Here is a 25,673-nt window from a genome sequence, read left to right as displayed (position 1 = left end):
AAGACATTATGAAATATTTATCACAGTGTCTGGAATGCACACTTAATAAACACTGGCTAGACATTTATTTATTTATTTATTTATTTATTTATTTATTTGTTTGTTTGTTTATTTATGCTAGAATTTTATTTTATTTTATTTTATTTTTTTTTTAATTAACTTTTATTGGTGTTTATATGCTAGAATTTTAAGTTCTAGTAGATTCATACAGCCCACGTCCATGCAAATACCCATAGTTTTCATGTAAGCTTGTCCACTTTACAGCCAGTTCGGTTAGGAGCTAATGCATATTTATTGACCCTTAAATATCAGCATAGAACATCTTATTCTGACTATCCTGGTGACTATAACCCTGAAATTTCAGGGCGTCAATGATTACGAACATCTTAGTGTCGACATTACAGGCTGTTAACATTAAAAAAATGAAAGTATTATGAGAATTAATTCCGTTAATATGGAAATTCCCAGGTTGAGACATTAAAGTAGTTCCAGGCCACTAGTGCCCCTTGACACACAAGAAAAAGAAAACCACATTTAAACAGATCATAGTATCACTCAAAAATACTAGAGAGAAGATTAAAAAAAAAAAGAAAAAAGAGAGAAGATTTAAAAAGGAATCAATCACCAAGTGAATCTCACTTCTCAAAAAGTCCAATTCGAGGCTCATTCAGTTCAATCAGTTGCTTAGTGACTAACCCTTAAGTATGAACAGACAGGCTAGGACCACCAATCAATCATTAAAGAAAGGCTTCGGAGAATGTGAAGAAGAATCTATAGGAAACAGAAGCAATACAGAGAGCAATAAAAAAAAAAAAAAGAACTTCAAAAAACGGAATTAATTCTTCAGGGACATAATAGGATATCATTGGTGAACGAGATCTTGGAATTTAAAAACGGAAGAGGCAAAATAATCTCTATGTCATATACCTGAAACTAATGTAATACTGTGTCAAATCCAAGTAAAAAAGTTAAAAAGAAAAAAGAAAAAAAAGAAAAAAGGTAATTCAGTGGAAAAAAGATAGTCTTTTCAACAAAAGGTGCTGGATCAAATAGGTTACCAAATTAAAAAAACAAAACAAAAGAAAACCCCCAACTCTGATCTGTACTTTACATCATCTATAAAAATTAACTCAAAATGAATTACAAGGACGCTTGGGTGGCTCAGCGGTTGGGCGCCTGCCTTCAGCTCAGGTTGAGATCCCGGAATCTGGGATCGAGTCCCGCACGGGGCTCCTTGTGAGGAGCCTGCTTCTCCCTCTGCCTATGTCTCTGCCTCTCAGTCTGTGTCTCTCATGAATAAATAAATTTAAAAAAATCTTAAAAAAATGAATTACAAAAAAAATATGGATCAGACCTAAATGTAAGAATTCAAACTATATAACTTCTAGAAAAAATATAGGAAAAAATCTTTATGACCTTAGGTAGGCATAAAATTTTTAGGTATAACATCTAAAGTATAACATTAAAGTATGATCCATATATGAAAAATACTGGTAAGTTAGACTTTATCAAAATTAAAAACTAGTCCAGGCTTCCCTTGTTCTCTTACTATTAAGAGAATAAGACAAGACACACAGATTGGACAACAATATTTGCAAGTCATGTGTCTGATAAAGGATTGGTATCTAGGATATATACAGGGCTACCAATAACTGAAACAGTCCAATTAAAAAACAAACAGGCACAACATCTCAACAAACAATTCATAAATCTATGGATGGCAAATAAGGACATGAAAAGATGTTCAACATCACTGGTCATTAGGAAATTAAAACCATGAGATATTCTTATACATTGATGTTGTTAGATTGCCCCAAATTAAAAAACAAAAAACAAAAAAAACAACCCTCTATGGTCTATGTAGTAAATGGAACTCTAAAACATTGCTGATGGGAAAGTAAATAGAACAAAAGCATTTTGCAAAAGAGGCAGTTTGTTAAAATGCTAAATGTAAACCACATATTACCCATTCCACTCCTATTTACCTAAAATAAATGAAAAAATATGTCCAAAGACATACATATATACGAATAGTTGTAATAGCTCAAAATTGAAAACCCAAATATCAACAGGTGAGTGAATAAACAAATTACAGCATATCCACAGTGATTCCATCTTGCTGCTTAGCAATAAAAAGAATGAGGTGATACACGTAACATGGAAACCTCAAAATATGCTGAGTGAAAAACCAGACAAGAGCACATTCTTCATAACTCTATATAAAATGCTAGAAAATGCAAACTATTTTTGCATTTCCTTCATTTTTACTTAATGTTCTATTTGTATCACAAAATTCCATATTACTTTTAGTTGTCATGCCCTTAAAGCTCCTCTTGGCTGTGACCGTTTCTCAGGTTTTCCTAGTTTTTGATGACCTTGGCAGTTTTGAGGATTACTGGTCAGGTATTTTGTTGAATGATCCTCTCCTAGGATTTGTCTCATAATTTCCTCAAGAACAGACTGGGGTAGTTTTTGGAAAACAAATCAGAGGTACTATAAAGTACCCTTTGTATCAGATTATACAAGGAAACATTCTATTCACATGACTCACCTCTGTTGGTACTGACACCTTGATCACCTCTACCTGCAGCAGTATTTTTCAGGTTTTTCTCCATTATAAAATGACTTCCTAACCCCCCTGCATACTGTACTTTTTAAGGGACTTCGTGAACTCCACACTTAGGAAGTGGGGAGCTATGCTCCCTTCTCCTCAATAGTGGGGCACCCACACAATTTGGAATTCTTCCAAATAGATTTCCTCTCCTTTTCTAAAATAAGTTATATATGTATATATATATATATATATATATACACACACACACACATATATATAAACCTTTTGGGTTTATGTGAGGTTTTTCTCTCCAGTTGTATATCTCCAGCTGAAATACTCTAACTGATGCTGTCTCTCAAAGTAGCAAATCCAGATTATGTGATTTCCACCTGCCTTTTATCAGTTATGAGAAGTTTGAAAATCTGGTACAGGTCTGGTTCTCCATTGTAGTCTTACTATTTTCCCTCTTTTAGTAAATAATTTATGGGGAGATACTTAGAGACCATGCAAATATTCTGTTCATGAAAATTTCACTCTAGATTTAGCATCCAATGATTATCTTGCCCAATCTGTAACTATGATTTTCCAGCCCCAGAGTTTCTTCCATATTTTCAGTTGACATTCTTATGTAGGGAAGATCCCTCTTTTTTCTATTATGGGTACCCACCACTCATGGATTCCTACTTTTCAGTGGCTTGTAACTCTTTATAATCCTAAATTATCTGGGAACTCAAACTGTTCCAGATTCAGCCAATGGGAACCTAAGCCTCATGTCATTCCAACAAGCCTCTATCATTGTTTGAGCAATTCCTTAACTTTCTGGCATAACAAGACATTCCAGCCTTATCCTATACTCATTTTCCTGTCCCAACCTTAGAATCAACCATTTCTTCAAAGAGCCCCGGTGAGAGATATCAGAAATAAAGATACAAGTATACCATGTGCTCATTGCTATTGAGGTCTCTGGTCTCTGGGCTCTTCAGTAGATGGGAGTTGGAATATACACCTAAGTGTATGTGACATATGTATACACGTATGTATCTTAGAAAATCATGAGTTCAGACTTTCAAATCCAATTCTGATCCATGCTTCAGGGTTTTTCCTTATTTCCCCAAATCTGTATTTGGAACTCTGTTCTTTCAGAGTGAAAAACCCTGGCTCTCACACAAATTACATGTACTCATTTGCTCAGTCTTTTTATACATTTAAATAGTTTCAGAAGCACAACATCCATAAGCTACAAGAAACAAATTTATAAGTCTAGAATTTCTTTGTAGTCCCATCTCCCTAAACTGAAGGTCAGAGTAATGAGTTTAAGAGTTACTTGGATTATTTATTTCTCCCTCCTTCAATGTGTTGTTATTTATTGAAATAAGTCAAGTTTGGTTTTTAGTCTTTCCTGCTATCCTTACCCGATTAATTTCATTTCTGGGGACTGCCTAAAAAATTGCCCTGCTTCCAAATATAAGAACTATATGTGAAGTTTTAACTTGGAAAAATGTCATTTCCTTCCCTGCTCCATCATTCACCTTTGTAGGCAGGTAATCAACTTTATTGCTCTCTGGTTCATCCTTCCTTTGTATATTTTGAAAAGGTAAAGAAGTATATTTATTTTGTTTTTCTTACAGAAAAGGCCACACATAATTTAAAATTTCTCTGTCCTTTGCTTTTATTAATTCAGAAATATATCCTGGAAATCATTCCATTTCAGTGCATATACATTTTCTTCATTCTTTTTTCAGCTGTACAGTACATGTGTGTGTTTACTCAATCTCCTTTGTTTGGACAGTTAGCAGTTTTCAATGTTTTGTGATTATGAGTATTGCTAAAATAAACGAACCTACACACGTGTGCATATACATTTAAAACTACTTGAGGTAAACCATCAGAGTATATTCTTTGGGTAGAAGAGTGAATGTGTATATAATTTAATTAGGTATTACCAAATTTCTGTCCATAGAAATTTTACCATTTTGCATTCGCACGACCAACAGTGAGAATGTTTTTGTGAATATAACAGATGAAAAATGGTATGTCAGTGTAGTCTTTTTTTTAATCTTCTACTTGGAAAGAACCTCAAACTTCTAGGGAAGTTGGAAGAATAGTACAATGAAATCTTGTGTACTCTACTGTAACCTGCCAATTATTAACATTTTGCCTCATTTGTTTTATACTTCTCTCTACACATAGACATTCTGCTACATCATTTGAGAGTAAGTCACATACATCATATCTTTTTGTTTGCCCAAAATTTAGTATGCATTTTCTAAAAATAAAATTGTTCTCTCCTAATTACAGCACATAGTTATCAGTTTCAGGAAATTAAACATCAATGCGATACTTTTCCCCAATGTACCAACCTTAGTCCAATGGACCCAATAATGTCCTTTATATAGCATTTCTTCCCCTCAGTCTAAGATCACAGGTCATATTTGTCTCTTAGTTTCCTGTAATCTGGAAGATTACTTCTGAATAATGCAGGCTCCCTTCCCATCTTTTTAACAGAATGTTTCTCATTTGAGGATCCTCATGTTTCTTCATTACATCAAGTTATGTATCCCCATAATACCACGAGATAACTTTCTTAGAATATTACATCTAGAGGCATAAGATGCTTATCTGGGCCCTCTCTGCCAATGTTAATTTTAATCACTCTTTCATGCTGTTGTCCAATTTTTTCTTACCATATTTTTCCTTGCAACTAATAAGCAATCTTGCAAATTTTAAAATCAGTATGAATTCACACCTCATTTACAGCGGTTTATAATCTATTACTGTCTTCACTTATTTTGGGGCTCAAATTATCCCATATTTAGCTGCTTGGATTCCTAGGCACTGCATCCTGCATCCCATTGAAAAGCTCCCATCAATAGTGCTGGGTATTGACTCTACCTATGTTGTTCCAATCCTGAAATCAACCCTTTCTCCAAGGAGCTCTCATTCTTTTCAGTGGGGATTGGCATTAAAAACCAGGATATGCTCAGTACGGTCTTATACATATAGAGCCATTTTTGTCTTCTTTCATAGGTCTGTGTGATGTGTGTTTTTGCCCTTTATCTTTAGGGTTTTTAGCCTATGTTTTTTTCAAAGCTCTGTGTATTTAAGAATTTACCTTTTGTAACATATCGCAAGTTTTGTTATAAAGTTGTCATGCAATTAAAAAAATTTTAAACATAGTAAAATTTATCAGTATTTTTATTTTTATAACTTGATTTTGGGATGGATGACTCAGTGGTTGAGCACCTGCCTTCGGCTCAGGGTGTGATCCCAGGGTCCTGGGATCAAGTCCCATATGGGGCTCCCAGAGGGGAGCTTGCCTCTCCCTCTGCCTAGGTCTCTGCCTCTCTCTCCATGTCTCTCATGGAGCCTGCTTCTCCTGTGTCCGCCTCTCTTTGTATCTCTCCTAAGTAAATAAAATCTTAAAAAACAAAAACTTGATTTTGACCCATTGAAAACTTTTCTTTATAATCACTGCATAGAAAAGTTTACCCATATTTTGTTATTTGTGCATTTTTAAATATTTTGACCTCTGATCCATTTGGAATTTATTCTTATGCATGGTGTGAAGAATTGACCCTAATATCATCTTTTCCTAAGGGGCTATCTAATGGTGCCAACATGCATTATTAAAATGTCCATTTTGTTTCAGTGATTTGAAATACTACTCTAATAAAGCATTGGGTTTCCATATGTAGCTGTATCTGTATCTGGACTTTATAGTACTTTATTGGTCTATCCATGTGCCAATGTCTTGTTTTTCAAATTATACAGGCTACCTATTTTGCTATTTGTTAGGGTTATATCACAAAGATCTTCTCCTTAATGTTTTGATATTCTTATTTTTCCAAATGAACTCCAGTATTAACTAGTTTAGCTCTATACAAAAATTGTTGGTATTAGGATCTCATAAATTAATTGAGGAATAAAGTGACATCATGAGGTTGAGAGGTCTTAACCAAAAACAAAGGATGTTGTTCCAATTGTTTAGTTTCACCTTGTGTCTTCAAGAAATGTTTTCTAGTTTGCTTCATATAGATTTTTATGATTATTGTTAAAACCAAATCCTTAGAAATTTAAGTATCCTTTTTCTTGCTATTGTCATGCATTTTCCCCTCATTACATTGTGTAATTGGTTACTGAGTACATAAAGGTTTATTTTATATCCTTCAATCTTCCTAAAATACTTTGAAATAGTTTTGTCATTGATTTTCTGGGGCTTTCCAGATGAACTATCAATGCCATGCTGCCTGTAAAGAAACTTTTATTTCTTTTCCATTACTATGCCTACAATCGTTTTCTCTTTCCTATCTGTACTTGTACATATCTGCAGTATGTCACATATCAGAGACAATGTGCATCTTTACTTTGTTTCTGATTTTAATGTCTATTAAGATGCTAGTCTTAGGATTTAGGGGTGTGTATATATATATGCATCTATGTATCTGTATTTATGAAAATCACCTGATGGATGTATCCATTTCCGTTTTCTCAAAACTTTTTTTTTTTTTAAAAGATTTTATTTATTTATTCATGAGAGACACAGAGATTGAGAGAGAGAGAGGCAGAGACACAGGCAGAGGGAGAAGCAGGCTCCATTCAGGGAGACTGATGTGGAACTTGATCCTGGGTCTCCAGGATCAGGCCCTGGGATGAAGGTGGCATTAAACCGTTGAGCCACCTGGGCTGCCCTTCTCAAAACCTTTGAGTTAGGAATGCTTGTTGAATTTGGCCAGATTTTTTTCAGCATCCATAAAGAGAATATGATTTTTCTCCTTAGGCCCATTAATATGGTGGATTATAGCAAGAGTTCCAAATACTGAATCATCCTTATGTTTCTACTATGTAAGCTTTCACTTCATCATGATGTATTTTCTTAATGTGCTGTTACATTGCATAATATTTAAGATTTTGCACTGATATTAATAAATATTTATCTATAATTTTCATTTTTGTGCCATCTTTATCAGGTTTAGAAATTGATATTATTTTTGCTTCATAAAAATTGCAAAGTTATTCTGCATTTTCTATGTTCTAAAGTAATTCATGTAGCATTGGGAAGGTATGATCTGTAAAGCTTTTGTAGAATTCCTTTGTGAAATCACATAGGTTTGGTGTTTTGTGGGTTAGCTCCTTGACAAATCTGTTTCTTCTACTAAAACTAAGTTAAAAATCGTTTTCATTTTTTGAGAAAATCTTAAGCAGGATCCACACTGGTGTGGAGCCTGACATGGGGCTTGATCTCCCAAACTGAGATCATGATCTGAGCTGAAAATCAATATTCTGACGCTTAACTGAGTCACCCGGGCACCCCTCCCCTTTCCTTTCAAAGTAGGCTATATGCCCGGTGTTGGGGCCTTAACTCCTGACCCTGAGATCAAGAGGTGGATGCTTAATTGATGGAGCCACTCTGGCACTCAAAGTTTTTATTTTTTTAAATCTTTAGAGAGGCACCTGGGTGGCTCAGTTGGTTAAGCATCTGCCTTTGGCTCAGGTCAAGATCCCAAGTCCTGTGATTGAGTCATTCTCCCTTTCCCTCTTCTCCCCCTTGCTTGTGCTGACACACAAAATCTTAAAAAAAAAAAAAAAAAAAAAAAAATCAAATCTCTAGTGAGGTTAATTTTCTTAAACTGTATCTTCCTAAGAAAGAATCTATTTCATCTAGGTTTTTTCTTTTTCTTAAAGATTTTATTTATTATTGAGAGACCCAGAGAGAGGGGCAGAGACACAGGCAGAGGGAGAAGCAGGCTCCATGCAGGGAGCCCGATGTGGGACTCGATCCCGGGACTCCAGGATCACGCTGAGCCAAAGGCAGGTGCTTAACTGTTGAGCCACCCAGGTGTCCCTCATCTAGGTTTTCAGATTTATTTGCATAGAGGTGTGTAAAATAGTTGCATGTGACTCTCTCAATGTCTTCCATATCATGTTCTTTGACTTCATTTCTTATTTGGTATATTTTGTGCTTTCTCTTTTCCGCCTTGGTGAAACCAGTAGCTTATTCATTTTATGAATTTTCCCCGAAAGGTCCAGGATCGATTCATCAACTTGGTGTACAGTTTTTCTGTTAACTCCTTAATTTCCACTTTTATCTTTATTTTTTTTTTTTAATGGGGCTTACTTTGTTGTTCTTTTTTAATTTTTGAGTTGGGAATTATTTTATTTTTATTTTTTTTGAATTGGGAATTATTTATTTTCATTCTTTTATTTTTACTGTGATAGAGTAACCTGATTAGGCCCAAGATGGAGCTGCTTAGGCTAAGCCACCTTAGCAAGTAATGAAGTCGTTATGTTCCTCTCTCCCTGAAAAGGCAAGCCTAAGTAAACTATCAGTGAGTGCCTGCTTAGAACACATAATGCCTGACCCAGGTCCAAGACTTCCTTCTGCTCCAGGAAGAAAAGCAATCCAGCTTTAACCAATCAGCAAGTGCCCAGTGTAACTTCCTTGTTCCCACACACTTTGGTTTATAAAAATTTCTCGTTTTGTAAAGGAACTTGATCGGAGCGCCTTTCTACCTGCTAGATTGGATGTTGCACAATTTACCAATGACTAAATAGAGTCCGTAAGATTTTAAAAATTTACTGTTGAATTTTATTAACAAATATTTAGGACTATGAATTTTCCTCTGCTCAATGTACTTCACACAGTTGCATGTAATATTTTCATTATAATTTTTTAGGATCTCTGTAATTTGTTTACATTCCTCCTTTACCCAAGGACATTACCCTCTTCTAAATAAGGCAGAATTCTGAATGTGTATCAAGATGTAGAAATTTTGTCAGACCAGAAAGCACCCTCATGTCCCTTCCCATTTAATCCTTCTCCTCTCCCAGAAAAGTTCTAGTACTACGGGTTAATTTTGGATATATTTATTTAAATGGAATAAAACTTGGAGATTTTTATATATAATTCAGCTTACTCAGCACAGTATTTTCAGACTTATCCATGTTATTGTATGTATAAATGGTTCATTGCTTTTTACTAATATTGTACTTTAACAGCGTATGTTTATCCGTTCTCTATCCAGATTTGACTTTGAATATTGAATAAAGTCACTATGAACATTCTTGTATGAGGTGAACATATAACAGGAGGCTTCTAAATTTTAAGGTGGAAATGCTCTTTTTGTTTTCTTGTATAGGCTCTACTGATGTTTTCTTAACATACGACCGATTTTTGTGAACACTTTGTGTTTGCGAGAGAGTATATTGTATTTAGGATGTAGTGATAGATACACCTGAAGATCGGCTTCATTGTGTTTAGATCTCTTACATCCCTACTCTGTATTTCACCTGTCTTGTGCTCAAAGTGTCAGCGTCCAATTTTTGTGCTTTTTAGTGCTTGCATTTCTAGTTTTTGCTTTATAAAGATTATTGCTGTTATTTTGTACATATATATTAGTAACTGTCACATTTTTGTTGTGAATTAGGGTTTTAGCATTACAGACTGTTCTCCTTTGTTATTGCTTTTTGGTTTGACTTCTATTTTGCTTTCATCATTGCCAATCCTGCTTTCCTATTATTTCTATTTGCTTGATTGGTTTTTGTCTATCTTTTTAAACTGCCTTAAGGGTCTCTTATGTTAAAAAGTTGGATTTTGATTTTGTTCCTTTTCTATTGAAATATAACTGACATTATAGTTTGCTGGGTTCTGATTTTTGAGCCAATCTGAAAATCTTTTTATTGGTGAAATAATCCTCATGGATGTGACTGGTAGATTTGATTTCAATTGCATCACGATTTTTCATGATGGGTTTTCTTTGGCCTTTGAAACATTTCGGTGTTTTCAAAGGTTTGTATTTTTTTCCTAATGCTTACTTTTGAATCTTTTATATTTCTATATATCCTTTTTTTTTTTTTAAGATTTTATTTATTTATTCATGAGACACACACACACAGAGGCAGAGACAGGCAGAGGGAGAAGTAGGCTCCGTGGAGGAGCCTGATGTGGGACTCGATCCCAGGACTCCAGGATCATGCGCTGGGCTGAAGGCAGGCGCTAAACCGCAGAGCCACCCAGGGATCCCCTATGTATCCTTTTTCTTAATCTTTTCAGTTTCAGATCGTATCATCTGATTTCCTTGTTGATATTTAACCTATAATCATTAGTCTTATTTTTTTCCTTTCCCCTCCCGTATTTTTTAGTTGCCTTCTTTCTACTTTCTCAGAACCTAAAACATTTATGTACTATTTTACCTACATCCCTACTCCTGATTTTAACCTTAGTTCAAATAGAAACATGAAATCCTGTCTATCCTTTTGTAGAAAATTTCCCACACATCTCTTTAGATGAAGCTCATCCTTCAACAGTTTCCTCAGGAGGGGTTAGGGAGTACAGAATTCACTGAATTCTTGGTATGTTTAAAACTTTGTTCATAGTCTTAATCTTTGAGAGATAGTTGAATGGATATAAAAATCTTTGGTTGGCATTTTCTTTCCTTATGCTGCTCCACTATTATCTTGCTTTTGACAAACTGGATACCAGTCTGCTTCTCTGGCCCTTGTAAGGTACTTTCATCATTTTGGCCTGGAAGCCTGGAGAATTTTTCTGTTTCATTTAAGTCCTGCAGTTTACATTCATGGTATGAACTTCTGATGTATAGACTTAGATATTTATTTCCAGAAAGTTTTCTTGGATATTATAGTTTTATTCTTTTTCCTTCTTGGGGGGGCACACATTAGACTTTTTAGACCCATCTTCCATTTAAAGTGTCAGTTAAAAAAGAATCTCATTTTCATTCTCTTGACTGCTTTCCTGCTTCTCTTCTATGTCTTTTATTATATCTGCATTCGAATCTACTGTTTGATGGGAACCTTTGTAACTTAAGCTTCCTTTCTGAGTTTTGCCTTCTCTTTTCTGAGTTTATTCTGATTTTATTTCTTCCTGTTTTTTTGTTCATTTCTGTTCTTAGTTTTATATTTCTGATTCAAGGTTTTTTCCCCATATTTCCAAACATGGGTTTGAGGATGTTTTATTTCATTTTGTGTTGTTGTGTTAATTTTCTTATGTTTTTTGGGTGGGGGAGGGGAAGATTTCCACTACTTGAAATGTTCTGATTTACTTTTTTTCCTACAGTAGTTCTATGTGTAGTCCATTCTTTCCTGTTTGTATTCATTTCATGGTCAAGAGTTCCTGGCTCAAGAACACTTCTAAGTTTACTTTCTCTTTCTTTTTCTGAAGGAGTGTTAATTCCTCCTCTTCCTTGTTTCTCTTCACTGCCATGTCTCCACCCCTTTCCTATGAAGCACTGCTTGTAACTTAAGTTACCAATTCTGGCACTGCTTACTTTTAAACTTTTCTCTGTGCCTAAAGCTGCAAACTACCAAATTTCAAACCTATGTTCAGTACTTTGGAACTTAAGTGTTGGATTTTCTTTTGGAAGTGATAATCTGTGCTTCATCTAAGTCTTTCGTGGCCTTAAACTCTATCAGTGAATCTGTTAAGCCTTCTCTCACTCTTCACATCCAAAGAATTGGGTAGAAGGAGCTCATGGAATCTAACTTATTTCTCTTAGAGATAATCTGAAGATTGTGGTAATGTTTCTTCATAATGCTGAAGAATTATGGGTGATGTGTGATGGATACGTGCTCTGTTTGCCTTATAGCTTGACAGAAAGGTGCGTGGGGAAATTGGATCAGGCTGCTGCCAATGTTCTCCAAAACTAGAAGTCTACACATACATAATTAAGTACTACTATCAAAGAAATAATGGTTTTGCCATTTTTTCAAACACTTTACCTATCATCAGATTTACCTTTTGTATCATCTAATAGTTTTCCAGAGTAAATCTTCTTCATTTTCATCTAATTTGGCTCAGAAACATGTTTTGTCCTATGGGAGTTCATAAATTCTGCAACAATGTCTTACTGGACTATTTTTGCTAGTAATTTGTAAAAAGTCTCTTACAGGGCAGCCTGGGTAGTTCAGCAGTTTAGCGCTGCCTTCAGCCCAGGGCGTGATCCTGGAGGCCGGGGATCGAGTCCCACGTCGGGCTCCCTGCATGGAGCCTGCTTCTCCCTCTGCCTTTGTCTCTGCCTCTCTCTCTGTGTCTCTCATGAATAAATAAAATCTTTAAAATAAATAAATAAATAAATAGTCTCTTACAATTAATAAATTTACAGGACGCTCAGTATGTGCAAGGGACATTCTAAGCACTTAATGTATAGTATGCATTTAATCCTCACAACTACTATTATTCCCATTTTACAGATAAGGAAGCAGAGGCTCCAAAAAGCTAAGCAAGTTGCCCAAGGTCATACAGCTAAAATGAACACTAGCAATATGAATCAAGAAAATAATCTTAGACCAATGTTAAATTTTAACCTTTCTCTTTTTTTTTTTCCCTTTCTTATTGTTCTGTCGGCCAACTTCTGTAAGCTTACATAGCAATGATCAAAAACTACTACTTCAAGTAATGTGCCTTTTTGAACACTGCTCTTTAAAATAAAACTGTAAAATCACGTTAGGTGACTATTTAAGACCTTGAGTAGAAGGTGATAGGATGACTGCAGGAGGAGAAATCTCACCTAATACTTTGGAATATATGGATTACAAAGGAACTCAAAATATCTAGAATTCATATACTGAGTGATATATGCCTAATACTTAGAATTATGGAGATGGATTCTAGGTTAAAAAAACCCTAAAAGAATTAAAAGTACTAGGGTACCTGGGTGGCTCAGTTGGTTAAGAATCTGCCTTTGGCTCAGGTCATGATCTCAGGGGTCATGGGACCATCAGGCTCCCTGCTCAGTGGGGAGTCTGCTTTTCCCTTTTCCTTTGCCCTCTGTCACTTGTGTTAGCTCTCTCTCAAATAAATAATTCATTAAACTGGTGGGGTGCCTGGGGTTCAGATGGTTAAGTGTCTGTCTTTGGCTCAGGTCATGATGCCAGAGACCTGGGCTCTCTACTCAGCAGGGAGTCTGCTTCTGTTTCTCCCTCTGCCCTTCCCCCTACTCATGCACTCTCTCTCAAATAAATAAAATACTTAAAAACTTCATTAAACTGATAAAAATGGAAAGATTGATGATATTTGGCATGGCAAATGTATGTGTGAAATAGTCCTGATAGATCCTTGACAGGAAGGAAAACTTATGCCATCTTCTAGGAAGGCAATTTGACATTAGTCGTGAAATCTTAAAAACAAACAAACAAACAAACAAAAAAAACACAAGAGTATGCCTTTCGACCATGTAATTCCACTTTCTGGAATCTGTTCTTTAGAAATACTCCATAGGAAACAAGAACCTATATGGAAAGAGGTTTCTTGCAGTGATAACATGATAGTGAGAAACTGGAGGCAATCTAACCAACAGTAGGGGAATCATTAGTAATTGGTAAGATACTGAGTGAAAAAAGTAAATTGCAAAATAGGAATAGCTTGACTCACTTTTTATTAAAAGAAACAATGTATGCTGGCATATGCACAGATTGATGTATCTTCGTTCATATATGCATTTAGGAAGATCCTAGGAGGAACAGCTAAACTATTAACAGGGTGAGAATGGACAATTTTAATTTTTCTATGGTTTTCATTTTCTTTTTTTAAAGAACAAATGTGTAATATTTCTTTAGTGAAAAAATAAAAAGGTTTTTATAGTGACAAAATATAAGGAAAAACCATAAATTACAGTAAAATTCCATTTCCCTGCTATAATTATTGCCCTGATGAATCTTGTACCCTATAAAATCTACAAAGGAATTGAAATGTAAGACTTTTCTAGGAAAAATTTTACACAAAATATTTGAGATTCTAAATGCAAGCATGAATACACAACCAAGTAATAATAGTATAATTTCAATATGAATACTCATCCTAAATTAATCAGCTCCTCATCATCCAAACCAATAGGGCAGTATAGGGGCCCACATGATTTTCCAGGTTTTATATTAGTCATGAAATATAAGTTTCCTAAATCCTTGAATTTGAAGGTTGTGTACACTCAAAGTTAAAACGAAATGAATTAAGAGATGTGATGACTGGACTCAATAGGAGCTATTTAGCTCTTACTGGTTTTCCTCATTCTGCCATCAGGATGAAAAGCAGTCTGGCATGGCGATAAAATTCACTGGCCTTAATAGATATGCCTTCTTTCTTTTTCAGCTTACTATTAAGAGGAAGATGAATGGTGAGGATTTGGGATTACTGGTTTTTTGTCTTCCACAAAACCAATGTGAAAGAATAAATTCATGAATGATACAATCAGAGGAAATGAAAGCAGTAATATAATAAGTAACCCCCTCAAAGAAACAAAAAAAAAATATCCAGGAACAACAGGAGAGGACAGTATTCCACACAACAGTATTCTACAGTTTAAAGCAACAGTGAGCAAAAGGAAGCTTTTCTTGGATATACAAAAAGTACACATTTCTATTCGTTTGAGTTCAAGTTCTGGTTCTATCATGACTCTTTGGATGTTACAATTACTTGGGTCTCAGTTTCCCTCTCTTCTAAATAAGGAAAACATCACTTACTACACAGGATGTATGATAAAGTAATTCACACAGATGGGCTTTCAGTTCTTCAAAAGAAAGCTATGAATCCTTAAGTATGAACCTGAAAAGCTAATTAAAAATAAGATGACCGGGTCAAAATTAAGCCTGAAAGGCAGTGGCCAAGAGGGTTTTTAAGATCATTATCAGCTATCTACTCTAAGGCAAATAATAGAATTCATGCTAAGGCTGGAATTGCAGTAGTACAAATGTAGTTTGAGCAATCAAATGAGCTCACTTATTAATATGTTAACACAGCAAAAAATAAGTTAAACAGGTGTGATACAACCTAAAAACATGGACCTAAGATGATGATAGTCTCTTGGTGTCTGTCTTTGAAAATATATTTGGAGCTGGTTGTGCAAAAGACAGATTATCACTAAACAATAATAAATCATGGGCTATTAATAATAAAATAATTAAAATAGGATTAAACACATACATACACACAAGGGAGTTATTTTTCTGTTGTATACAATAATCTTGCGACCAGCTAACTAAAGTTTTGAGACCTAAAAGTAAAGCAATAGATGATACCATCCGATATTTATTGAGCAATATAGACAGATTATGCTAAGCAACAGAAATACAAAAAAGGGCTAGATTTACTATGCATGTCCTCTACAGAGACTAGAAACTAGTGGTCAAATAGTTGGGGGAATAAAAAATTACTGAATTAATAAGTTATTGTATGTGACCTATTCCATAAAAAGTAGTAACAGGTATAGTGAAAAAGGAAAAAGGGATTTTGAGATCATCTCTTAATACTGTATCATTTATGCCAGCTCACAATTTCTTATATGCTGGTCATCATATCTGATTGGTTTACAGAAACCCTGGGAATGAGGCAGGGCTGCAGCTTGGCCCACAGGTAGGTGAGAAAGATGACACCTGAAGAGCTTAAGCAACTTGCTTAAGATCACAGGTCAGGAGGTAGCACAGCGAGAGCCTGGCCAGTTTGCCAACTTTGTCTAGAGCTTATTTCTACTACGTTAAACTTTAAGTTGTCAACACTAAAGTGAGAACTAGAAAGGAGTTCAGAAATATTCAAATGCAGTGTTTCCCTGATCAATCTGATAAAAACTTTGGGCATGCATTAAAAACAGAGTCCTAAGCCCCACTGCAGACCTACTGAATGATAATCACCAGAAGAGAGTCCTGTATTATTACAAGACCCCCAAGAGATGGTTTTAATGATTAGGTAAGCTTGGAAAGCACTCTTCTATATCTGCATGTCCAACATGGCAGATCTGTGGCTATTTAAATTTTCACTGATTAAATTAAAAGAAAAAAAAAACTGGGTCTTTTAATTGCACTAGCTACATTTTAGGTGCCCAAAAGCCACATATGGCTAGCGGCTGCTACATACTGGACAGCACACATATAAGACATTCCTATTACCGCAAGGAGTTCTTTTGGACAATGCTGATTCTAGACCAGCCCTTCAACTCTGAGATGAGAAGACTGAGGCTTAGGATCTCATTTGACAAGTGCAGTGAGGCTAGTCAGTGGCAGAATTGAAACACTAACCTAGTTGGCCAGTACCTCTCTTAATCATTTCATCCTACCTCAAATTGGGCTTTTTCAAATGGGAATTATTTTCTTTCCACTCTTTCTTGTGGGTTCCAGCAAAAAAAGAAGTCTAAATTTGTGTAAGTCTTAAAGAAAAAAAAAGAAAACAGTCATTAAACAATCATGATTAAATCTAAACCAATCTGCAATTTTTATATAAAACTAAAGGTTAGTGTTGGACAGATATGAATAACCTAGTGTTAGAAGGCAAATCTTAACTATTTTAATTCCATCCTCGGGGATCCCTGGGTGGCTCAGTGGTTTAGCACCTGCCTTTCGCCCGGGGCGCAATCCTGGAGTCCCGGGATCGAGTCCCACGTCGGGCTCCCAGCATGGAGCCTGCTTCTCCCTCTGCCTGTGTCTCTGCCTCTCTCTCTTTCTCTCTCTCTATCATGAGTAAATAAATAAAATCTTAAAAAAATTCCATCCTCTCCTATTGACTTGATGTTTTCACCTTTCTCTTGCACTCGAAACCCTGAAACTAATGTTATATTTTAACTGGCTTACCTTAATATTTAAATGTGAAAAGGTGACCTCTTATTCAGCAAACATTTTAAATATGAAAATTAAGAAATAAGGAGCAACCAAAAAATAGTGACTTTCTAATTTTAGAATGTGGTCACTCAAACCACTGAGCACTCTTGGCTTTCAGTAATCTAGTGGTTTTGTATTTGACATTAATATGTTGTTTTCACTTGTAACCCTACAGCTCTACCTTCTTTTGACTATGTTATATTTTCAAACAATTTGAGGGACTAGAAGCATCTGAACCTGTAGGAAGATTTGTTGGGAGTCTAATCAGGTCAACATATAACCAGTCACAAAAAATACAACAGTGTCTTCTTTAAAAATAAAACCAGTTGTTCCTGTCTAGTATGTTCAGAATGCAAATGTCTCTAAGTCAGTCAGCTTAAATCATGACAGTTCATGTTTAAAGTGAACAGGAAAATAACCTGGAAGTTCACGGTAATTAAAAATTTAAAGACAGAATCATATAGTTTTTTTCAGTACCTAGTATTGATTTCCATGTTAAATTCTAGTGACTGGATTTAGATGAAATTGATGTCAAACTCTATAAAATTAAAAACTGGATTGTTGAAAAAATGGCCCCACACAAGATACTTACAAATACTTATTCAAGACAGTTTTGCCATAATTTGCAAGGCACCAAGAAGCCTTGAGTATGGGGTCTATATAAATAGAAGCTACCTGTTATTCAGAGAAAGATGGTGCAAAAAAAAAAAGACTATTTTCTTTCTAAACACTCATTGTTGTTGACATAAACAAACAAACAAAAAAACCACAGTTTCAGTAAGCAGGGTAGAGCACAGCTAGAGTCTCTAAGTCATGAGAGGGGAGAGAGAGAAAAATGTGTTTCAGTATTTTAAAGAGACGACTGGTATTTTAAAAGGAAATTTATTCTATGGCTTTTAGACCTGATTCATTACTTCTATATCTAACCTGTTATGTCTTGACTTTTCACTATATTAGGAAGAAGAAAAACAAGTGCCCTGAGGATTCTTATGCCAAAAAAACTACTTTCGGAGGCAGCACAGCTCACCAAATGAAGAACATCAGAAAAACGTTTACTTAAAACAGCAGAAATGGAACTATCTCAACTACTGAGTGATAAATGGCATAGACTAACGTAAAGAACATGAAAACTATTGCAAACTGTAAGCAAATATAAAAGTGTTCCCAAAATTTCAAATCTCATAAAAGAACTGCAAAACAAAGTAATAATAAATAAAGAAAGAAAAGTATTGTGAAGGAGGGACCTTGAGAAGGAAGCCGCCAGGCTTGAAAGGAAGACGCAGGTCAAGGCGTGGGGGCAGTTCTGACCGCGTCTGTACCAGGAGATGCTTCTAACAGCTTCAGCACTACTATCCCCAAAAGACCATTTTAGGCAGCTTTAGGGAAAGCGATTTAGGCAAGAGGCAAATGTGCTTTGAGAGAGAAACAGAGATGCTGCTGAATTTTCTACCTATGAAAAGATGCACTAAGTGAGAGAAAACGGCCATGAAATCCCAGACTGTAATTCCCAAGCTTCCTGTCGAAAAATATCAACATACAAGCCAGCGCACCTGAAAATGACCCAGCCAAGTTTTCAGCTGGCCCTCACTATCTCTCAACCCCCCCCTTCCTCCACTTCCCTGCTGTTCTTTTCTGGCACACAAAATATAGGCCAATGAGCGGTGGGTGGGTGAGGAGGATGTGAGAGAAAATTTGAGAAGTAAAAAAGGGAGCAACTTCACAAGGACATGAATGAGACTGAAGGGTCTAATGAGGGGAGGCGAACAGTTCGAACGGAGCGGGCTTTTCCTGGGCAGCAGAGAGCGCTCAGAGTTGGGAAGGGTTTAAGCAGAGGCCAGACTACCTACCACTTGTCAGAGAGGCTGCAGAGGGGACGGCTGCTTTGGGTGACCTCTAATGTCTCTTCCGACTCTGAAATGTTAGGATTCTTATTTCACAAGAGAGAACGCCATGGTCCCGAAAGCCCACCGACCTAGAACCCTCTGAAACGAGCGGCCCAGGTGGCTGCTTCCCCAGCACCACTCCCACCCCTCCCTCCCTCCCTCCCACACGTGCCCACCCCGCCCCCTTTCAGTATTTCCACCTCCACGTGCGAAACGCCTCGCGGCGCTCGCCCCGGAGCGGAGAGGCACCTTTCCCCGCAAAGCCCCCAACTAGGCCCCCCCTCCCCGGGCCAAGGGAGGACTCCACTCTCCCACCCTGGACGGCTAAAAAAGGAAAAGTCTCAAATCCATCCTCCCTCCCCCCACCAGCCAGAGCTGAAGGGGGGGAGGGGGGGGCGGGACGCAGGGGAAAAACTTTCTTCTAAGATTTTTCTCCCAGAGAGTGAAGGGAGTGGAGGGAACCCCGCCGAGTCCGGGGGCTGAAGGGGCGGGGGGAGGGGAACCCCCCCGAATCGTTTAACGGCCGGTAGGGGGAGGGGCACTCTGGAGGTTGAGGGGGCGTGGGATGGAGAAGCAGGCCTGGGAGCGAGGTCAAGGAGCTGCAGGGGTTCCTGGGGTCGGGGAGCTGCAGGCGTCCCCCCCACCTGGCACACAAAGCGGCTGCCGCGCTCGGCTCTCACCAGATCCTTTGTGTTTTCCATCAGGGCCTCATGGGTAGGGGTTGTCCGTGCTCCCCGGGCCCGCGGCGCCCCCTCCCCGAGCTGGGGGCAGGCGCCTCTCCCTGGGACTACGGCGACTACAGGGGGGTCCCCGCTGGGCCCAGACCGGCGGCGGCTGCGGCAGCCCCCGGATTTCCCCCCTTTAACTCGGGTGGCCCCAGGATATCAACAACATTAGCATAGCCCTCCCTCCCCAGCGCGCCTGCGCCGTGACCCGCGCCCCGATTGGCCCACTTCCCTACATACCCTCCTCTCTCGCTCCTCCAGCGTGGGACCCTCTGCAGGCTCCGTACTCCAAGGGCCGTACCAAGACGAGGGGGTGGGAGAGGCCACCGCGGCTGGAGGGAGGTCGAGTGGCTAGCAAGTCAGGAAGAGGAGCAGAAGTTTCATTCAGTCATCCCAGCTGACACTGCGGCTTTCCTGCGTTCCTTTCAATCAGTTGCAGCTGCGAAGTTGTGTTGGAAAAAAATTTCCACTCCGGTCACGCCGCTTCCCCCTCCACCCGGAAGATTGGTCCTCCCGGAGGAACTCCCCTACGGGGAGGGGCTGGGGAGGGGAGTGGGCGTTACGTAGGGAGAGAGTGCTGGTCACGTGCTAGCGGGCCGCGCAGGCTCCTTCCCACCCCGCGGGGCCTCGGCGGCCGCGGCAAACGCACCGCGTCGGCGCACGCGCAGCGAGGCTCCACGTGAGCGCCTGCGTTTCTTCCCAAGCCCAGCGATGCCGCCGGAACGTAGAAGCCGAACGAGACCGGACCGGAGAACCGGGGCGAGGCTGGACCGGAGGAGCCGAAAGAAGCCGGACCGGAGAGCCGCAGCAGGGCCGGGCGGGCCGCCCCGCAAGGCTGCTCCTTCATCCCAGCGGAAACCGCCGGCCCGGCCGAGCGCAGCGGCCGCTGCGATCGCAGTCGCGGCGGAGGAGGAGAGACGGCTCCGGCAGCGGAACCGCCTGGCGCTGGAGGAGGACAAGCCGGCCGTGGAGCGGTGCCTGGAGGAGCTGGTGTTCGGCGACGTCGAGGACGACGAGGACGTGTTGCTGCGGCGTCTGCAGGGCTCGCGGGTGAGGGAGGCCGCGGCGCGCGGGCTGGGCGCGCTCGGGCGGGGCGCGCGGTGGGCGGCGAGCCTCCGGGGGCGGAGCCTGGGCGACCTGCGGCGCCGGGCGCGCTCAGGTCGGCGAGCGCCGGGGAACGCGGGCGCCGGCGGCTGCGGGGCTGCCGACCTCGGCTGGGCGGAGACCTCGCCTTTCCCCGCCCCCGCGGAGCGCCCCCGCCCGGTATTCAGCAGGCGCCCGGCGCGTACGCGTGGCCCGCGGCAGTCGAGAGCGTTTTTCGCGGCTCGGTCCCGCTAGTCTCTCTCCCCAAACCCAGTGTTTCTTTCCTCGTGGTCGTTCGATCCCCTGCCTTGCTGTGATTCGGGAGCTGTGGGATCCGAATGTGCGTTTTAAAACAGCTTCTCCAGTGGCTGGCTCGCCAACTTTTGAAAACGATCGTGCATATTTATTCACCAGATCGCTGTTAGTCTGCTGGGGGGCCACGTCCTTTTCCTGGCCGTGAAAGCCCCGCGTGCTTTTTATCATCCCCCTTTTCCCCATGTATTTTAATCACTTTTTGGGGACACTTTAAGTTATCCCTTTTACGCCTTACCTGGCTTTTCTCCCAAGACAGGGAGTTCCAGGCATCCTTCTAGGCAATGGAGGAGACACAACAATGGACAAAACCAGACAAAAATCCCTCGCTCTCTTGGAGCATGTGTACTAGTGGCAGAAGAAGAAGATAAAGTAAAATGCAAGGACGTCAGTGATGAGTGCGGAAGAGAAGGAAAATGAAAGCATTGGGGAAAGGAAGATGAGTGTATGTAGGACAGGTGAAATTTTACATAGGATGGCCAAGCAAAGCCTCAAGGCAATACTGTTTGGTAGATGAATGCGGGCCTAGAAAGTGGCCAGTGTCCATTGATCGTCATTACCTCCTGTGGGGGGTAATGAGGGAAGCTGCAAAAATCCCCTTGGGAGATAGAGAACTGTTACTGGAAAGCTGCTGGCCTGTGGGACAGTTTCACAGTCAAGAGAAGGAAGAGTCTGGGTGAGGTGGGGTTTATTGGACTTTGAGGGATCATAGGTTGGTAATAGACCAGCAAGAAAATATATGTATATATTTTTTTGAAAAGCACTTGTTGGCATTTAATGAATCTCCCCCTCTGTGGCTTCAAGCTACTAGAACGCAGGGGTCCCCCACACCCTTTATCTTCTCCTCAGCTCTTTTACTGAAGAATTTGGCCTTCACGATGACAGGCTGTTTTGGGAGCTTTCCCTTTCCCAAAACTTTGTAGTAGCCCGATCGCACCACATGGATAATAGGAGCAGCTCCAGTCTTGTTTTTGGCAGCCTTTAACCCGTGTCTGCTCACTGACTAAGGTCCACACTTTATCAAGGTTGACAGTTGGGCAGAAGCTCTGGTTCCTCTTTAAGTGGTAATGTCTCATACCGACTTTTCCAAAGTAACCTGGGTGATATTTGTTGAAGTTGATCCAGTGATGATGCATGCCGGCCTCCGGGGTGCTTCCGGTGCTTGTCTATGTGGCCGTGGCCATGGCTCACATGGCCCAGAAGTTTCCCGGGTCTTCCTCCCTCTGCATGGCGTGTAGGCCCAGAGGAAAAAGGGAGGTGTCTGCGAAATCTCGCAAGCTACCGACAACGGGAGCGGAGCCAAGAGACTCCGCAGGAAAATATTTTGACATGTATTAGTAGTCTTTGGGAAAGCTCAAGCTCACATCTGGGAGTATTCTGTGATCTAGATCTATTTATTTATTTACATTTTTTTTTTTATTTAAAAATTTTTTTTTTTTTTTTTTTTAATTTATGATAGTCACACACACACACAGAGAGAGAGAGAGGCAGAGACACAGGCAGAGGGAGAAGCAGGCTCCATGCACCGGGAGCCTGACGTGGGATTCGATCCCGGGTCTCTAGGATCGCGCCCTGGGCCAAAGGCAGGCGCCAAACCGCTGCGCCACCCAGGGATCCCTATTTATTTACATTTTTAAAAGATTTTCTTTATTCATGAGAGAGACACAGAGAGAGGCAGAGATACAGCAGAAGCAGAGGGAGAATCAGGCTCCATGCAGGGAGCCCGATGTGGGGACTCGATCCTGGGTCTCCAGGATCATGCCCTGGGCTGAAGGCAGACGCTTAACCGCTGAGCCACCCGGGCATCCCTGTGATCTAGATTTAGGTTTGACAGTCAGGTATAAGTTTTCTTAAGGTAGGGTGTCAAAAATGGTGATGGAGCAATGGAGAAGAGGTAGGTCTAAGAATGTGAAATGCTAGTCATGATTTTTGATACTAGTCTGCTCTGGATCCCGTGATTTCTGTAGTTCCAGGATTTTTCCTGCTCCTTTTCTTATCTGTCAACTTAACCTTTTGTTCTTGCCTTACTTGGTCCTTTGCTTTCAGCATGTCAGCTTTCTCTCCGTGACTGTTGGTCCTACCTACCTGTCCAGCGTATGGTACCTTTCTCTAATCTTTTTTTTTCTCTTCTGCCGCCAGCATTTGCTGTGGTAGCATTCTGTCCCATTATTCGATAAGAGGGCCTACAAAGCATTCTACAAGACCTCTAACTGTAAGGTGTGTTGTCTGCTGGAAAAACTCAGTGCTTGAGGGCATTTTGTCTCCTAGGTTCAAGCACAGGAAGACTCAGATGATTCGGAAACAGAGAAGGAACCAAAAGATAATTTTCTATTTCAAAAGAAGCCGGTTTGGGTGGATGAAGAGGATGAAGATGATGAAATGTAGGTTGCCTAGTTTTTCCTCACAGAATATCTCTGGATACTTCAAAAGTTATTTTGCAAGTTTTAAAGAAGTTCTCTTTGTTGTGATTTACTACATTCTGATTACATGAAGATTTGAAAAATACTGTAAAGCAGAGGAAAGAAAAGGTCATTCATAAACCCACCCCAAGGGAGAACTGCTGTTAACATGTTGGCATTCTTCTCTCCTGCTCTCTTCTCTTGTATACTTCATTCAGTAGCAAAGAAAGCATAGTGTTTGCTGTCACATTTGAGTTTGCCTTTTAATTTGACCAGTTCCTAAGTGACCAAGGGCAAGTTTGGAACCTGCCTTTTCTTTTTTGAACGGAGGTAATAATAGTAATATCAGAAGGCTCTTGAGATTAAGTGGAATAGTGTATGCAGAGCTCTTAGCACAATGTCTGAAACAGAAAAGGCAGAAAAACTGGCACACTCAATGTTGTACTTTTAAGGGATGAGAATGTATCTTGTAAGCATTTCTCCCTCACTTAAGAATAAAATCATTTATAAATGTTTTTAAATGGATAGATTATAGTCTATTATTTGAATTAACTGTAATTTACATAGGTATTGTCAGAAAAGATTTCCCATTTTTCCCTTTAGTAAGTTGATACTGAGACAAGCATTTTTCTGCATAAACCTTCTGCTTTATATTTATTTCTATAAGAAAGATGTTCTGAGGTAGAATTACTTAAAGGGTATAGGCACATATAAGATTCTTGATAAGAACTGCCAGACCGTGAGGTTCTCCCAGTTTACCTTCCCATTGAATGGTGTGCATTTCACTCCATTCTCATAAACAATGCTTATCTTTTTTCAGACTTTGCCAGTTTAATGGGCAAGAAATAAGTACTTAATTTGTGTGTTTTTTTTCATTAAGTATTGGTATTTTTTCAGAGCATTCTTTATTATGTGTTTATCTTTTTAAAAAAATAATGTGTATTTGATATTCCAGACCTTGCAAATCTTGACCTATATTTGATTAAATGTGTTCTTAAATTATTAAAGGGAACAATTCTGACATCTTTAAAGTTAGTAATTTTAAGCATACTGTTCTGTTTTTAATAGGGTTGACATGATGAACAATAGGTTTCGGAAAGATATGATGAAAAATACCAGTGAAAGCCAACTTTCAAAAGACAAGCTTCAAAAGAGACTGAAGGAAGAGTAAGTGTCCTTTTCCATATAATTTACCAAGCTTTAACTTATAGTCATTGGTCTATTTGGATTCACTGAATCTTTGGTTATAACAGTTTCTTGGGCAGTGCGATTTCCATTTTGAAGTAGTGAGAACATTGCTACTGGAAGAAATGGTTAAGTTTTAGTATTTTGGAGGGAGAGTGAATACAAATACAAAAGAATTTTGGAGACTCTTGGAATCCTACCATCCACATATAATCAGCGATAATAGCGCTTGCTTGCTCATTTATTTGTTTATGGTAAATCATCTCTTTCCCATAGGCTCTTTTTTTTTTTTTTTTTCCCCATAGGCTCTTTCTAGGCTCCTTTAGTTGAACAAAGCTGGGAAATGGATGTGTATTTTATTATTTTTTTAAAGATTTTATTTATTTATTCATGAGAGACACAGGCAGAGAGAGAAACAGGCTCCATGCAGGGAGCCCGATGTGGGACTTGATCCCAGGACTCCAGGATCATGCCCTGAGCCGAAGGCAGGCACTCAACTGCTAAGCCATCCAGGCGTCCTGGATGTGTATTTTAAAATAATGATTTCATGGGGGTACCTAGGTGGCTCAGTCTTTTAAGCATTGGACTTCGGCTCAGGTTGTGATCTCAGAGTCCGGGATCGAGCCCTGTGTTGGGCTCTGCACTGAGAGGGTAGTCTGCTTCTTCCTCTCTGTTCCCCCTACCCACCTTGTAAGCACTCCCCCCCTCCCCTTCAAATAAATGAATAAAATTAAAAAAAAAAAAACCATTTTTCTCTTTAAAAGAGAGAAATCAAATTAAAAGATTTCATCCTGATTCTTCCTTTTTTATTTTATTTATTTTTTTATTTTTTAAAGGTTTTATTTATTTATGATAGACATAGAGAGAGAGAGGCAGACACACAGGCAGAGGGAGAGGGAGAAGCAGGCTCCATGCCGGGAGCCCGACGCGGGACTCGATC

General features: G+C 39.4%; 2 protein-coding genes and 1 pseudogene across 13 annotated transcripts in view; 1 reads left to right on the top strand and 2 right to left on the bottom strand.

The window, feature by feature from the left end:
• The window catches only part of MBTD1 (mbt domain containing 1), a 68,155-nt gene extending 48,023 nt beyond the window's left edge, over nucleotides 1-20,132 (bottom strand). For 2 of the 12 annotated variants that reach the window (XM_041724876.1, XM_041724873.1), the window contains exons 1-2: nucleotides 19,995-20,132; nucleotides 18,994-19,057 (exon numbers count right to left, since the gene is read on the bottom strand). Coding sequence is in view for 5 of the 12 variants with exons in the window: in XM_041724868.1 (XP_041580802.1) it covers nucleotides 19,710-19,730 (21 nt within the window). In the remaining 7 variants the exon portion in view is untranslated. Of the gene's footprint in view, nucleotides 1-18,993; nucleotides 19,058-19,709; nucleotides 19,974-19,994 lie in introns of those variants that run through there. The other 10 variants (XR_005983073.1, XM_041724870.1, XM_041724868.1 and 7 more) reach the window with 7 other exon arrangements.
• A 189-nt stretch (nucleotides 20,133-20,321) lies between these two features.
• The window catches only part of UTP18 (UTP18 small subunit processome component), a 43,802-nt gene continuing 38,450 nt past the window's right edge, over nucleotides 20,322-25,673 (top strand). The window contains exons 1-3 of the mRNA XM_041724884.1: nucleotides 20,322-20,804; nucleotides 23,418-23,530; nucleotides 24,617-24,715. Coding sequence (XP_041580818.1) covers nucleotides 20,466-20,804; nucleotides 23,418-23,530; nucleotides 24,617-24,715 — 551 coding nt within the window. The 5' untranslated portion in view covers nucleotides 20,322-20,465. The remainder of the gene's footprint in view (nucleotides 20,805-23,417; nucleotides 23,531-24,616; nucleotides 24,716-25,673) is intronic.
• On the bottom strand, nucleotides 21,934-22,300 carry LOC121473022 (annotated as a pseudogene).

This window comes from Vulpes lagopus, chromosome 12 (assembly GCF_018345385.1).
Source record: "Vulpes lagopus strain Blue_001 chromosome 12, ASM1834538v1, whole genome shotgun sequence".
NCBI classification, from domain to species: domain Eukaryota; kingdom Metazoa; phylum Chordata; class Mammalia; order Carnivora; family Canidae; genus Vulpes; species Vulpes lagopus.
Note: the sequence above shows the minus strand (reverse complement) of the source record. Positions and strands in the feature narration are given on the sequence as shown.